The 17,198-nt window shown below is 51.8% G+C and overlaps 1 protein-coding gene across 5 annotated transcripts in view; it reads right to left on the bottom strand.

The window, feature by feature from the left end:
* msi2b (musashi RNA-binding protein 2b) overlaps nucleotides 1-17,198 on the bottom strand; it is a 171,204-nt gene that overhangs the window by 73,806 nt on the left and 80,200 nt on the right. For all 5 annotated transcript variants that reach the window (XM_072701569.1, XM_072701568.1, XM_072701570.1 and 2 more), the window contains exon 7: nucleotides 15,458-15,506. In XM_072701569.1, the coding sequence (XP_072557670.1) occupies nucleotides 15,458-15,506 (49 nt within the window). The remainder of the gene's footprint in view (nucleotides 1-15,457; nucleotides 15,507-17,198) is intronic.

Below are 17,198 nucleotides of genomic sequence, written 5' to 3'. Positions count from 1 at the left end.
GGAACATCATCATCTTAGAATACGGGGACATCATGACACCATAGGGCGCACCTGGTACCATAACTGGGCCTAATATTCCTTAACCGTTATACGATCATGTGGAGCGATCGTCAGCCCTAATGACTCCCTCAAGATGGCTGCCCGTACCATTACAGATCCCCTGCCATGACAGAAACAGAAAATGCAGGTCAAAGGCATCGTTTCAACTTTCTGCAGATGGAGAAACCCATCTACAGTGCTCACAGAAAATCTTGGGATGCCGGCGTAGTTCTGTAAAAATGCTGCAAATTTACTGGTTTCATAAAAGTCCGTTGACAAGAAATGTTTAACATATCTATACATATCTTCGGCACGTACATTTTCTTTTCATTAAATGTCAGCTTTTTTTGAGTGACTCATTCAGTTCTGTTCTTGCCATTTTGCTATTAATTGCAGTTGTAGTCACTGGCTCCCAAAAGGATACAAAACACAAATGTTTGGTGTTTTATGTTACTGCAAAGGTGTTAATAATTAAAAAGCACCCAATGCGACTGCTTGTCAATGAACCTTATAACTCAGAACAGTTCCTTCAGAACTATAATTTGGGTTTAAATTTATTGCTACTTGAAATTAATGTTTTACTTTAAGCTACTGCCTGTTTCAAATGAGATATATATATTTTTTTTGTAAACAAACGAATAAAGTAATGATTTTTGTGACAGAAGCAATAAATTTGCAATATTTATACTGAATTCTGATACGGAAAAGCATGAGAGGGGGAAAAAGCCACATCGCTCAGGTTAAAGATTGGTGCTCCTTATACCAGGTTGAGCAGCTTTGTATATTGACCTTGGATACAGGTGGTACCTGAAAGGCAGTTTTTTCATGAATTGCATCTTTGTGAAGCTCAGTTCAGTCACAGAGTCACTGTGGTAATTTTCACGGCCAGTTTTTGCGGTGTTTAGCAACAATTCCGTTAAATGCCTGTCTACCCCGGTCAACGAGGTCTGACTTGCGACCCCTGTCCTACTCTACTGAGGCCGTTTGCCCTGATTCAGCTTACAAGCCGATGATTTTTCAGACCGCTCGCTTTCGACACGGTAAATAATCCCGCAGTTTTCGTAACCGATGAACCTGCAGTTCAGGAACCGATTTTGCGGTCTCCTTGAGACTCTTAGTCAGCCTTGTGCTTTTGCGAAAACTCACTCACATATCAAAATGCGAATTATGAGAGCTTCGGTATAGCCAAGACGTGTGTTTTTTTTTGTTTTTTTGGCCAACCCTTCGTATACGTCTATAACCTAGAGCAGAGGTGTCAAACTCCAGTCCTGGGGGGCCGCAGCCCTGTGTAGCTTTGTTCTTTCCCTGCTCCACCACAAATGATTCAGCTCAACAGCTATGTGGTAATTAGCAGAAGAAGTTGAATCAGGTGTGTTAAACGAGGGGAAACCCAAAAATGTGCAGGGCTCCGGCCCCCCAGGACTGGAGTCTGACACCTGTGACCTACAGTATACACTGATGAGCCATAACATTATGAACATCCCCATGGGAAGCAAATGATGTTGAGTATTTTGTGCATGTCAAGGTCTGGGATAAATTACATAGTAAGTTAACATTTGGTACTCATAGGCGACATGGATGCAGAAGAAATGGCCAGCGGGGCTCGGTGTACTGTGTGTCATGACATATTAATCCCAAGACCATCATCAAAATTATCTGCCATTTGTGCCACTGTCGCCCTCCTGTTGGTTCGTACCTCACAGGATAGCCGTTTTTCACATCGTGAGTCTTGGCCACCCAATACCCGGTCGGTGGATCATGGTTTTTCCCTCCTCAGACCACTCTCAGGAGGTCCTCACCACGGCCTCCTCAGACCACTCTCAGGAGGTCCTCACCACAGCTGGAGCCCACACGCCTTGCCCGTTCGGAGATGTTCTGACCCGATCACCTGGCCATAATGATTTGGCTCACACAGATCTTTATCCCTGTCCATTTCTTCTGTAGTTTTCATGTTGACTATGAGTACCGAATGATAGCTTACTGTCTAATATATCCCAGACCTTAACGTACACTGTTACAAAATACTCAACATTATTCACTTCCTATGGGGGTGGTCATAATGTTTTGGCTTTTTGGTGTATATCTACCCTGACTTGTCAGTGCTTTGTATTAATTCTCAAAATGCACTATTTACACACACAAACAGACATATATACATATACACACACAATAATAAATTCTGACATCGACACACACACCTTCCTTTACATACAGAAACTTCATCATTAATCTTTGCCAGAAATGAACATCTAGCCTTCCTTGTCTACAAGGTGGTCCCCAGTGATGGGGGCGCAAATGCGAGGCGCAAAGCATTCGGTCACGTAAATTTTTCCCATCACTGAAAGTGACAGTTGGGGAAGAGGCACTGTAAAGGGGGGGGGGGTTGTGATTATTCACCTGGAAAGTGAGCTGGGCAGACATACACAAACAAACAAACGGTGGGGTGGGGGGGACCAGTGATGGATTCGCTGATGCCTCCGCGTCCTCCCTGTTAGGCCGGAGAAATCAGCCGCGGAGCGATTAAGACGGGGCGAGATTACTTTCAGCGGTCGAGCGAATGGGAAGTATGTGTGGACTCTGCTTCGAGACATTAGCGGATGCGGGTGTCGGATCCAGACAGCTGCGCGCGGGACGTAATGAAGGCCCCCTCCCCCCCATAACAAGCTAGCTCTGCTGTCACTTTTACTTAAGCTCATCGGGCACAAGGCTGTAGCTTAAAACACACACACGCACACACACAGACACACACACAGTGTAAACAACGCCTCAGCACTCGGATGAACTCTGAAATGGCTGAGTAACTGCAAAACTCTCAAAAATTACACTGGGATTTCAGACGAAGGGCTGCGCCGCTTTTGAGGCGGGGGGGGGGTTATGATGGGGCTCTCTACCGATGACCTCGAAGTTCCCCGGGAGGCGTCCAGCTCCAATCAGTGCGTCTTCAGTTAGGCCGTATCTCGCCCCGATTGTTAACAGCATGGGAAATCCTTTTCACACATCGAGCCTGACCGTCGCGGTCAAACATTCCTCTCAATAGAACATTCCAGAACGAGGGCTCTGCATTATTTCGTTTGACACGCAGACAAAAGGGCAGGTTTCCATGTGGCTCATCCCCGCTAACCCCCGCTAACCCCCCACCCTCACTGCATCCACCTTTATAAGACATATAAATATGTGCGGGCGATGGCCCCGAGGCTGATCCGTGCGGAACGCCCGGCGGCTGCAGGATCTCGCGGTTGCCCAGATAAGGCCCTTCCATCGGCATTGTTCTCTGGAGATAAAGCTGACTGAAATGGAATCTGAAGGCTGAAAGAACCCATTTTCCCTCTCCCCGTGGGCTTATCTGTCAAGAGAGCAGGAGGAAAATGGGCAGGCTTGCGAGAATGAGGGGAGAGGAGAAAAAAGGGGGGGGCCAGGTATGTTGCCCCAGCTCACCTCCTGCCCCTCAGTCTTTGTTGCTCTTTTCAGGATGACCATTGTGGAGACAGACTTTATAAGGGTCAGGCCGGAAACCAATACCCCTCCACACGGACCATCCCTCCCCCCTTTCTCATATCCGGACCCGCTCCCAACCGCTGGAATTCATCATCCCGCTCAGACGCTGAAGAACATCAACTGCTTCTTACTCCAAAACATATCAATTATGCCTGATAGGTGTCAGAGATGTGTATACTTAAGGGCTGATGCTCAGATCAGACATAAAAAATAGAAGCCAGTGTCCGGGGGGGGGGGGGGGGGGGGGGGGGGTGGGATGGGGGGGATGGAGAGAAAGAAAAAATAAGAAAAGATGAGTTATGCCAAGCACTCATCTCTTGCCTCTGCTCTCCTCCCGGCCTCTGCCTCTCCTCTTCCCTCCCTCTGCCTCTCCTCTTCCCTCCCTTTCTCACTCGCTGCTGCCTCCCTGCAGTAGCTGCCACCTGGGAGACTTGTTCTCATTAACCTTGTGCACCTGCACTCGACAGCGTTTAAAGGCAAAAAATTCACCCCGTGTCAAATCGATTCTTTTATGTGCTTATGTTGCTCGCCGCTGATTCCCAACCTGCGGGGGGGCCCCACATGCTTCCCCTTCTGCCCCCTCTCCTTCTCTCCCGCTGCAGAAAAAAAAAACCTCGTACGGCCACTCCTCCTCCTGCCTGCTCAACGGCAACATTAGAAACGGAAAATAGCTATAAAATAAAGTCGTGTGGATCGGAAAACAGCTCCCTAGTGGGTAACACAGGCCAAGCCACAGGAGAACCAGTGTGCTGAGCGACTGTGGTCGAGACGGACTGTGATCGACGGGCACAGGCGACCATGGGCAAAACACGGTCAGAATGGCGGCGTCGTAAAATCAGCAATACTGCCTGCCGTTGAGTCTGGGGCAAGGGGCAAGGGGCAAGGGGCAAGAGGCAAGAGGCATGGTCTGCTGTGTCCAATTCCCGATGCCCACGTCAATCTCCCAAAAAGTCGCAGATGAAACAGGAAGGATTTTGCAATCTAAACAGAGAGACCAAGATGAGCGGCTGTGGCAATGACAAGTCGGTGTCCCCCTAGGATATTCTTGAGCAGGACGGGTTAACCCATTAGGCGATATAGGCAACCGCCTAGGGCGATATCCTCTGAGGGGGGCATGGCTCACGTGGGCATAGGCGGCTACCGGGCTCGAGACTTGCAGAAAACCTACATTGGATAAACAGTTATGGACAAACTGATGGAAGGACATTATACGAAACAATATTTATTCATGGCATCCAGAACACAAGTCAACACGACTGTCTCTCTAAAAGGTAAATTTGCAGAAACCAATCAATGGTAAATGGATTTGCCCAAACTGCAGGCTCATCTTCGGTCCTCACCGACGTCATCGCTGTTCCACCTGGAGATTTTTATTCCGGTGTGATCCATGATTTAAACAGCTAACAGATGCTCTTCTACAGGGTACAAGTTCACAGAAATGCTCCTCATGTCTTCGTGCAGCTGGATAAGAACCAAACCGGTTCAGAACACGGATTCGCCTCGGGCAAGAGCTGCGGTTGACTGTAGTCCAAGTTCTTTTGATCACCTGCTATCTATTTTTTTTTTTTGCCAAGACAAGCTCTTGTTTCGGCCAATGAGCGATAAATTTGAAATCCAGCATGGAGATGCAGAGTCACACAGTGTCCACATGGTGATAGAGTAAGACAGATGTTAATTGCGTTAGTTGGGGTTGGGACAGGGTTTTATTCAGCAGGTGCTCAAACACTAGATGGCACGACCCCTATTAGCTCCCCCCCCCCCCCCCACACACACACACACACACACACACACACAAAGGGTCTTGGTCACTGTCCCCAAAGGAACGACACAAAAGCAAAACCTCCCTGAAACCAACCAATACACGGCCACCTCACACTTGCATCGTCCACGTTTCCACCTGCCCCCACCCCCCCCAACAATCCACAGTGGAACGGTCTCCCCTGGACAAGTTAATAAGATGGAAGAGTCCCCGGGGGCGACGGCCAGCGAACGTTATCACTCTGAAGGCAGACAGAAACACTGACAGATTGGAAATTATCTTGAGCCTATTAATTACCCTCTCCTGCCAGGCGACGCCTTGAAAGGTGCTTTGACGAATCGGAACACAGAGGGATTTTCTCCACACGCCTTTTCCAGTCCTCAAAGGCCAAAATCTATAATTCCACACATTGAGTAAGATTTATCCAATGACAGAGTGCCAGCTTGTAAAGCACAGTGTACACTCCGTGGGATAGCCCCCCCCACCAGGAATATGTCGCCATATGGTAACTCTCTCTATAGTACATTTCTGTGGGGGGGGGGGGAGCACCGACTCCCATAAAGGCCAAACCACACATATGTAAATACAAAAACAAGAACCACAGCCCAGTTTGGGCCTCTAATGCAGTGTTTGTCAATCCAGTCCTCAGGGGCCCACAGAATCTCCATTCTTGCTCCTTCCCAGCTAAGGGAGCTGGGAGGGAGCAAAAATGGAGACTGTCTGGCAGGGAGCTTGGAGAGAGCAAAAACGTGGCTGGCTCTGGGTCCCCAAGGACCGGATTGGGAAACGCTGCTTTAAGGTAATCAGACGCTTCCTGAGAACATCCGAGTCCACCCTGCCTCAATGTCCTTCCGAGGACATCCGAGTCCACCCTGCCTCAATGTCCTTCCGAGGACATCAGTGTCCACCCTGCCTCAATGTCCTTCCGAGGACATCCAAGTCCACCCTGCCTCAATGTCCTTCCGAGGACATCCAAGTCCACCCTGCCTCAATGTCCTTCCGAGGACATCCGAGTCCACCCTGCCTCAATGTCCTTCCGAGGACATCAGTGTCCACCCTGCCTCAATGTCCTTCCGAGGACATCCGAGTCCACCCTGCCTCAATGTCCTTCCGAGGACATCCGAGTCCACCCTGCCTCAATGTCCTTCCGAGGACATCAGAGTCCACCATAACTCATCAAAGTCCACCCCAGGACATCAAAGTCTGAGATCGACACCCTGGTCTGAGCTTTTCAGAGAATCGGAGTCTGTCTCAGTACCTCATGAGAGTCCACCCTGCCTCATGAGAATCCACCACAGGACACCAAAGTCCTAGACCAACAGCCTGAAGCCATCTGCTCTTGGATAGCAGCTACCATGCAAGTCTGCCTGCATACAGCACATCAGAATAATAATGCAAACGACAGATACATTTTTTTTTTCTTTCTTCCTTTGCAGAAACCTCCCTGAACAGCATGATTAATGGCCGGAGTCGGAGCCTTGAGACTCTGCCTCATTCTCTCCCCGACACGGCACCTCCCCACACCGCCCACCCTTCACTAACCACCCCATAACATAAACTTACTACAGGTCCGGCCTACAGCACAGCCCCCCCAAAACAAAACCTTAAGAGGCACCCCGGGAGTTTGCCGACCCAAGCCCAGGACATCGATCACCACAGCCATATCAACAATTAAAAAATAAAGTAAAACACCATGATTAAGTATAACGAATAGAAGAGTACGGCTATAATGACGAGAGAGGAAGAGTGGTAGTCTGCCGGAGACACAGTCATCAAGCAATTTGTCCTCTTTTATTACCACTATTGTAATTAAACAGAGCGGCCTGTGAGCTGGGCATCCTGCACAGGCTGCTGTATCGGCGCCTCCATCTCCGTCTTCCTTTCAATTAGCGCTACAATAATATCGCTCCCATGTTGCGGGAGCCATTAGCATTTTGATTGAACATCTGAAACACAAAGTGCCGTAGTGTTTAATGCCAGAAGATTGTCTTCCACTGTGATGTTTCTTCATTCATTTCCGAGGAGGACCCGTCAGACTCGTCCAACATGGGGGGCGGGGGGGGGGGGGGGTGGAGTGATGGCGTGATAGAAAGGGGGAATGGAAAAGCGGGAAGAAAGTAGGGGAGATAAAGTGGGCTATAGGGGGCCAGCAATGTGGTGGGGATGGATGATGCAAGGCTCTTGCTGCGGTGAAGGGGGCTGAGTGCGTGAGAGCGGGCCTTTCCATAACCGAAAGGTAACGAGGCAGCGGTTAAAGGTACAGCACCGTGACCCGAAGGCAGCTGGCTCAAATCCTATGAGGGGCGTAAGGTCCGGCGATCCCATAGCTGTAACTCTGGGATGCGTCCCAAGCACAGACGCAGAGGATGCAGGCCGGAATCCTCGCATTTCAGAATGGCATATGCCGTCTGAGCACAAAGGCACATCTCCAGGTTCTGGGTTGGCATCCCCCCCCCCCACCCCACCCCATCCCCAACTTGGTCCTACTACCCAGGAAGTAGAGACAAGTTCAACAGCGCAAAAAAAGAAATGCGAGTCGCATCCTCGTCACGAGCCGCATTTGACAGCTTTAACTGACAGGCATGCCGGCGCAGAGATGTGAAGAACACAGAAAAGGCAGACCCCACCCCCACCCCACCCATTCACTGACAGAAATCAAAGACGCAGGGAGCCGCTCTAGATTCGGGGGTGGCGGGTTCCAGGCACATACGCACACACAGGCTCATCGCAATCGCATTAGAGAAGGAACACATAAAATGCAACAGTCATTTAAAACCATCATAATAATAACAATGACAATATTAAAATAAACAAGCCACCTTGTAGATGCAAAGACACTGTGCATTTTTCTGTGCGAGTGTGTGCACACTTCTCTGCATGTGTGTGCACACACTCACCCAGTCACCCCTCTCTCCCTCCCCCCAGGGACACCGCGGCCTTAACCATTTAGGCTGGAAGCTGCTGCCAACTTTCCGACGAGCCCCTCGGAAGAGCATCTCATGCAGTATTGATAGGCATCGATAGCATCTCGCCGAGGAAGCGGGTGGGGGTCTCGCCTCATGGGGGGGGGGGGGGCGCGGGAGGGCCTCGTACCGCCAAGCGTGCCGCTCACGGCATGACAAGCGAGCGCTAACCGCCACAGATTGGCAAGCCATGTTCGGTGCCGCGAGAACTTCAGGGGTGGCTGGTCCTGTCAGCCGGGGACCGGGCCTGTCAGCCGGGGACCGGGCCTGGACGGCGACGATAACAGCCGGCGGGGGGCGGCGGCGCGGGGGTCCGTTGCCGTGGTGCTAAATCCACGTTGATAGTGGAAGGACGAAAATTCCGGAAATATTATGACACGCAGACCTTCCAGACAGGTGATAAAAGGAAGGAGGTGAAGTCAGCTAGGAAGAAGGTGCGGAAACCCCCCACGCACACGTTAGCCCGCCCCGCCGCCTAATGAGCCGTTCGTCAGCGCTTCCCCGCAGACACCGGCGGCCCCCGGACCCACCTCATTACTGGGTGCTGCTGGAACCCTGGCTGGCGAGAGGGACTTTCCACACCGTCAGCCTTACCTAATGGGGAAGAGCTCGGCCACGCGGGCGAGGAGGAAGCCGGCCACACGCTGACCCCGCCCCCATCAGACAGAGACCGGAGACGGAAGAGTTAGTAGGTGTGGAGAGGAGACTCACCTGAGGGCACCTGTGGCGGCTTCACCTGAGGGAGGTGACCGTGGGGATTAGTGTATAATGCATGAGGCAATCACAGTCCTGTTAAGGCATTATCCTTAAGGACGCGGCACTGCTGGGTCATGTGACCCGGAAAGCAGCTGGTTATTACCACCGTTTTATTATTTATCAAAACAATTTCCACATCAAGTGGATGATCCGCCCGGCCGCAGCTGCTCCCCATGCCCACGCGCAGCTGGGGAGCGTCTCCGTGCCAATCAACCGGGGGCCTCAAAAGGCAGCCAATCACCCGGCGCTCCTCAGCATGCAGCCAATCAGCTAGGGTCCGCAAATAAGGCAGCCAATCAGCTGGGGCCCTCAGAAGGCGGCCAATCAGCTGGGGTCGACGCTGCTGAGCCAGGGAGCTAAATGGCAAATGAAAATACCAGAGTTTCACAGCCTGAATTAACGAGCACAGTCAAGTCAATGGGCAAAATCCTTAGCAAATTTCTTATAATTTGGTAGGTTCCAGAAAACCGCTCCATTACCAAGAAGAGAGCGTCCCTGAGGGTTTGTATCTGTGGGGATTCTCCATGGGGTGGAACGCACTAGCCGCTCCATGTTTATAAACATCCCGCAGCTCATTCCCACAGCATTGATGTGAACGAAGCCGTTTTAGGCACCGCAGAACACCACAGCCGCGTAGGCGATGGTGCAGACTGCCCTGCCGCGTCTGCCTGCTAACGACATCTACCGCGTTACACATTTACGAGGCCCACGGAACCTGCCGGCTCTCATTAGGAAGGAGAAAGTACCTGCACTGAATAAACCCGGCATCTCCAAGTCTAATGTTTGTCTCTCCACCCCCAGAAAAAATGGAAAAACCACAAGGCGAGGAGAGATGTCAAGCGGAGGTGAAGAAACACGTCAGGGCACTCGATTCCCCGCGACCCGCGGCCCCATTATTAAGAGCTTGCGGCCGTGCACCTTCACGTGACGCGAGTAAGCGGCTCGCAGTCAAAAGGGCGGCACCGGCGCCCAGCTTCAGACGTTTCTGTGGAGCCTGATGCAATGTTTAAACCAGGATCAATAAACCACAGAGAAACATGATGGCAACAGGCAACAGGTCCGGAGGCTTAACGAAAATAGCCGCTGTGGATTAAAGTGAGTCACTTTCTCTAGCTGGAGGTGAACCGGGCTAACTTACCTGATTAAAATGATTATCCTCTAATGCATTATAGATATGTGAGTGCGTGTTATATTTATATCATATTTTTATTACATATTTCCCTGTCATGGGCTGTCAGTTATTCAGACACACACGCACACACACGCACACACCCTGCACTAAGCACATCACACCAACACATGTTGCCATCTGGTTCTTGAAAGTCCACAACAGTAAGAAAAGGTCACTGGCCAAACTTTACTGACCCCCCCCCGCAGAGGCAGCACACCTGCAGCGAGCAAAGCAAAAACCCTCTGATTCTGGAGGACTCAGCACTTACAGGCCAAGTGTGTCGCGGTGATTTGGAGGTGGGAGGGGTCAGGGGGGATTAGGGCTCCCAGTCGCCTCGGCATTCATCTCCCCAGAAGTGACTGGGGAAGGCGGGGGCACACCCAGCACGAAGGAGACGGGAACTCAGCGCATTGTCCAACTAGGCCGGCTGAAGTAGACTCACCGGCCGTGAGCCCCAGGGCCAAATTTAGGGGGCCCCGGGCTGAAGTCACTGCTGGGGCCCAAGCATCAGCAGAAACTGTTCCTGTAACAACCAGAAAAGGAAATCTGGGTCCCCTACAACTCGGGGCCCAGGCCTACAGCCCAGGTTAGACTCCGCATAAGTAGGGCCTTGTGGGGGGGGGGGGGGTGATGCATATTATTAGATATGATATTTAACAGGCGTTCCCCACTGAATGCTAATTTCTGGCAAATTTGAAAATGCACCCGCCAAAAAAGAGGATATTAAACACGAACGCGGAAAGTGGAGAGGACCACGTAAACGAAACTGGCAAAGGTCAAATAATTACTGTGTCTGATTACATTTACTCAGGAATTCTGTCCATTTACACAGTTCCTGGGGCTGCCCTTCTCCACCTACGCCGAATTAGGCTCTCGGGCTTTGTGGAAACATTCACAGAACCCACACGCACACCATACCACTCGGACCGCGACCTCGCGGCACTGGTAAGCATGTCCGGGTCCATGACGGCTACCTCAGGGTCCGGATGACTATATCTGCTATGGATTCCGGTTCTGGGATCTTGTTTAGGCTACGCTGCGGGATTTTTCGGCCAATGCCGCTCGCACGCCTCCCGGCTTCTTGCTTAGCAGCCAGGGTGGGGGGGTGGGGTGGGGTGGGGTGGGGGGGTGTTCCATCTCCTCCGAATGCTGAGGTATACATTCTGTCACTGAAAACAACATCTTCTGGCAGGTACTGTCCTTCTGCACCACCCGGGGTATTTTTAGCTCCCCTGTCCGTGCACTCTGGGGTAGTAATCAAAGGCCACCTTCGTTGAGGGCGTGTGAGGCCATTCTAAGAGAGAAACAGGAGGCACCTTACCTAGAGGCCATCTTCCCCAGGCTTCTTTAATTGCCGCTATCGCACACCAGACAACACGGCGCCCTTTAAGGACTACGGGCCCAGGAAAAGAATGGGAAATAGAGAGAGACGAAGGAGGAACTCTCAGACTGAGTGGTTACACTCCGCCTGCACGCACACACCACAATCACCCTCCAGTTGACAACGCACTTGCCTCGTCGCGCATTTAATTGCAATTAGCTCGTCCGCTGGTACCGACGGCACTAAACTTCCAAGCTTCTTATTCCCTTCCTTTTTTTTTGTACGTCTGACGTGGACTGTGGGTAACATTAGGGAATCTGTCCCACCGTTTTAAAACGCAATCGCAGGCTCTCCGACGCGGCCAGCACGGTCGACTGTCCCACCACGCACACACACAAACACACACACATACACATGGTGACATTGACTCAGTCCTTGCTCGGAGGCTGTCGCTCAACCCTGCACTGGCGATCCAGGTAAGCAGATTACAGGCACACAATTCAGCTCTCTGTTCCCATCCCAGGAACAATCCCATCCTATTCCTCCTGTAAATACAGGCTCTGCTCAAAGCGGCTTGCGCAGACAAAACTCCCCTCCCCCCCCCGCCCTGTTTTCATCGAGACCTATCCCCCACCCTCTGCCTTCCCCTCATGGATACCCTTCCATGACAAAACACAAATTATTTTGCAGATAGGCACGCCCATCCTTGGGTCGCTATTCGCCTAGTCGATGGGGTGGGGGTGTCCATACCACACAAAATGTCCACCTGCACCAGGACTATGGAGGCTAACAGCCAGCTCAGAAGAACAAAATCAAACCTGCAATAAAAGTAAACAACTAGCCCAGGGCTCCAAAAATAGATACCTGCCGACTGTCTTTCTAGGGGGGGGGGGGGCATCTTTGACAATGGAGGCTTCACCTCAGGCAATAACGGCACACTCCTCACAGATAACTGCTCGCAAATAAAAATTGACAATCTCTTCTATTTACCTATGGAATGGCACCATTCATAAAAGCCTCAATAAAAAATGCATCAAAATATAAATGATAAACACTCAGCTCTGAAATATTTTCTTGCCCAGTAATTTCTCTAATAGTGTTTATTTTGTTCCTGAAACAGCCTTTTTGTTAATAAAATGCTATTAAGGACGTCGTTTTTTTTTATTATTATTATCGTTACTCCATGATCATTAGCAACTCAAAAATGATAAATCATGACTGCTTTTTGGAAGAAATTATTAATGGTGCCATCTTATAATACGTGCACCATGGGCTTCATAGGGGGTGCTATAGCACGCTGGCTCGTTCACGTCCGATACTGTGCCACAGCGCCAGGGGACACAGATCCCCCTGGGAAGCGAGAATCTGGGTCCTTATCGATTAGGAAATGTATAGTAAAATCAATCGATCTACAGCAGAGCAGAGGCGAGAGGGCCACAAGTGTGTGCTAAAAAGACCCCCCCTTCGCCCCTTCTGAGCTCTTAACAGACAGAAAATCAGCTCAAACAGAACCCAACCAAGTAGATGGAAAAACATTTTTTTCCCCCCCCATCTTTCCAGTAGATAGCAACGCTTCAGGTTAGCCACGCCCCAAGGGACCGTCACCGTCGTCACGACATGCCGGCACGGAGACTGACTGTGACGAGGGGGGGCCTGTATGGCTGTATTCAGGCCCTGGTTCCATCTGGGCTCAAATAGCACCAGCTAGGCATGCTCACGGACGAACAAACGAATGGGAAACGACTTCCTATGTTGGATTTATTTAACGGCTACGTGCCGGAGCGTGAGATGCGAGTCAAACTGGCTGGGAGGGTGGGGGGATAATATATTAAAAGTAAGATGGAGCACCGCAAACATGCCTGTGTCAGCAGCCACATGAGCTTGCTTGAAACACCAAGCCGTTTCGTCATTTTCTACATGGAGCGGACAGACTTCCGTCCGTCCAGCCAGCCTGGGGCGGGAGAAAAATGGGGAGAGAGACAGCTAACGAAGTCAGCGAGGGACAGGCCAATAACCGCCCCCCACACACACACACACACACACACACACACACAAAGTGGCACATTTTTAAACGGCAACACTGAGCAATTCTGGGACTCCGCTTTTTCGAAACATTCTTTATTTCATTCATCTTTTTTTGTTTTGTTTTGAACGGCTCAGCTTCAAAAGAAAACAGCCACCCGTTTTTTTCACGGTGCCAAACGGCAAGGAAACGGCGGAACAGCCGCGGCGCAGCGCGCGCCAGCTGACGGGAGGAGGCGGGATTACGCGACTGCCTTGGGGCCGTTTCATCAGTCACCTCCGGGGTGCAGCGTGAAGGACGCGGCGGCGCGCCCCAAATCGCCGTGAAAGCCGGCGGACGGGACCACTGCGAATCAGCAGCGCCCACACCCGCGCGCGGTTCCGCCGGCTGCGGCGGCGGGAGGCAGTCATGAGGGATGACGACCGACTGCCGCCGCCGCACACGACAGAGTGGGGAGCCACAGGAGACCCCGCCACTGCCGTAGCAAGAGGTGCTTTGCATTTAGCTCTGCAAGATAATACATGCAGTACCTCTGCCAGGGCAAACAAGCAAAAAAATAAATAAATCAAAAAAACGAAAACGAGGAAAAGTGCTCTACGCTACTCTACAGTAAGCACGCAATCTTGCACATCAGCTAATCCACTGACCTAAATCATTACTGACCTAAATTAGAATTGGTGGACTATTATAAGCTCGACCCCAAGGCACCAGCTGAACAACGGGAATAATCCCGGCTAGCGAGGGAAAAAAAATCGGCTATGAATACGAAAGCAAATGGATCGTTCAGCCTCTGAAACGGCAAATGCGAATTACAACATCCACAAATGTCAAAATCATAGCAAACCAGCCTACGGTTCTGAAAGCACTACTTTGACTTCAGTAAAAAGCCGTCACACTCACGTTGGGTACAAGGACAGGCTGGAGCCACAGACTAAAAATAAATAAATAAATAATACTGACAACAAAAATAGGGGATGGATAACTGGGGGCCTGAGCATGAGGATTAATCTCGGGACTGGCCAAATATCCCATAATGCACCTGGCAGTTTTAATGATGTTTAGTTTGTTGTTTAAATAATAATAAATACAATAAGCAGTTTGTAGAAGACCTCATGTGAAGCAGAAATCCTGGCGTATGTCACTAAGAGGAACGGGCTGCATGAAGATGTTTTTTTGTTTGTTTTTTTGCTTTTGTCAGATATTTCTGTGGTCGTCATAAACAACGGCTGAGAGCGACAGTCCTATGGACAGCTGGAGGGGGGGAGAGGAGTCTGGCATGGGGGCTGGTTCAATCGGCAAACTCCCATCTCCAGACGGGCATGCGAGACAGAAACCAATACTGTGTCTGAAAGATACCGAGGAGGGCCGGAGAATGGTGGGCACATACCCAGAGGACACCGACACGCAATAATCACACGTGGGCCTGGTATGGGGGGGGGGGGGGGGCAACTTTGAGCAAAGGTGGCAAATGGTGGCAAATGGGCACAGGAGGCTGGGGGCTAAATTGTCAAGAAGCAGTGAAGGTTAGCAGCTCGGCTGGAGAGCTTTCGTATAGGGGGGGCGGGGGGGGCGCTACAGTGCCTTTGCAAAGTCCTCTGCTTAGAGAAAAGCCCCCCACCCCCCACCCCCCAAAGCCAGATAAGGACCAGATAAGAGAGAGATAAAGACCTTGCACCTCTCCAGGACTTTATCTTGGCTGTTATCAGACCACACGCCTTTCCGCTGGGGGGGGGGGGGGATGATATCTGACCGGGCTGATCTCACCGCTCACCGTTAAAGAAAAGAATTTGACTGGGCTTGCTTTATTTAAATATTCGGAGGTCTGACAGGCCTGGGGAGAGGAGGAGTGTGAGTGGGGGCCGGGCAGAAGCGAACCGCCAGACCAGCCCCCCCCCCCAAAAACGCTGAAGTGGAGGAGCATGAGACTCACCTCTATGTCTGTTAGTCGTTTTATCAAACATAAGCATGGCGTCCTCTACCTGCAAGACACAAAGGGGTAGAGTGGTTAACCACTAATTGGGGGGGAGGGGTTGCAGAAAATGTTATGCAGTTCATAGTGTGGGTCAGAGATATCGGGGGGGTCTGACTAACGTCCCCCACCCCCCGTCCCCGCACTCCAGGTCGTGATGTGCAGGCGTAAGGCAACACCCAAGAATGTTCCCAACCTCTGACTGCTTTAGATGCCCCCCCCCCCCACACCTTTTGACAAAATCTACACAGCACACACCCTCCCCAGACAAAAAAAAGAAAAATAGTCACATCCATCTCCTCTTTGGTGCACAATATTGCCGTGCGCTGTAACGAAAATAATCAGTTTCAATCATTCTCAATAAGGACCAATTTGACTGTCTCCCAGATGAAGACGGACGGCAACGGCTGGCAGAGAGGCACCATCACACGCGTCTCATGATGCTCCGTTCGTGCCGCCATTAGCCAATGCCCCGCGGCCACACCGAGAGCCTCAGCGTCACAGACACGCCAGGGACGGGCAGGGCAAGGGTGTTAAATGTCACCGCTCGGCATGTGGGCTAACCTGGCCCAGGTTCCCCGGTTACGGTCGCTAGGTAACGGGCTCCAGCCGGCAGCATCCGTCGCCTCACTGTCCGGCAGCCAGTGGGGGGGGTTGGGGGGTGCTGGGGGTCTGGACAGATTCGCAGGCTGAGCATCGGCGTGACGGCCGCGGGAAGTGACAGGGGCGCCACAAACCGTGTACGTATCTGTCTGGCTGCGTAACGGACACGGCAGTCAGGTCGGCACCCAACTCCCGCCCTCTTGGCCCTTGCTCACTCTTCTCCCCCCCCCCCCCCCCCTCCCCTGGAGGGGTGCCGTCAGCCTTTATCGGCAGGCGAGGGCCCGCCGCGTCGCTACAGCAGGGAGGCCCGGTACGTTCCGCAGAGCCTCTCCCCCCCCCCCAGCCTCTCCAGAGGTGCTGAAAGGGGGGAGGAGACTATGCATACATGTAGCCAGGCGAGCTGCAGCCCTGAGCACAGAATCCAGCTATTCACACCCCCCACCCCCCCCAAGCAGACTGTGGCATAAGCACCTCCTGACCGACTTCCCACAATGGCCACCTGAGCTTGTTTTTTTTTCACCTTCCTCTGCCTCCCCCCCCCCCCATGCCGCTGAGAGCCGGGAGTCCAGACAGGATGTCAGGCACCACTGCAAGGTAGGGGAAACTCTCCCGGGATGATGGCAGCGAGGGGGGGGGGGCGAGAGCGGCAAGGATTTTTAGATTTTTGGCAAGTGCCGGGGGGAGGGTATGGATCAATGAGGACGCAGATCACTTCCGGTAAACCTCAGAAGTAAACACGGGGCGCCAGAAGCGGCCGTGCAGTGTGACGGCCTGCTTAGCATACGGATACAGGCCTGACCTTTACATCAAGCCCAACCCGGTCACACGGGTAAACACCAGACAGTGGCCGACTCCGGGCGGGGGAGGGGGGGACTATTCGCCCATTTAGACAGCCCTCCTGCCCCCGCCCCCACAGGTCAGCTCCGGCACGCCATGTCCTAACACGGTTGGATGTACTAGGGGGGTAAGCGGCCAATAGGAGCACGGTCAGTCACTGCTGAACCGAACTGCCCAGTACCTGGACCCAGTTAAACATAGGGGGGCACAAAGCGCAGCACCATTTCTGCCAATTATTAGAGGAATTATTTGATAACCCCCC

Source organism: Paramormyrops kingsleyae, chromosome 17, assembly GCF_048594095.1.
Source record: "Paramormyrops kingsleyae isolate MSU_618 chromosome 17, PKINGS_0.4, whole genome shotgun sequence".
NCBI lineage: Eukaryota > Metazoa > Chordata > Actinopteri > Osteoglossiformes > Mormyridae > Paramormyrops > Paramormyrops kingsleyae.
This window is presented reverse-complemented; position numbering and strand designations above follow the sequence as displayed.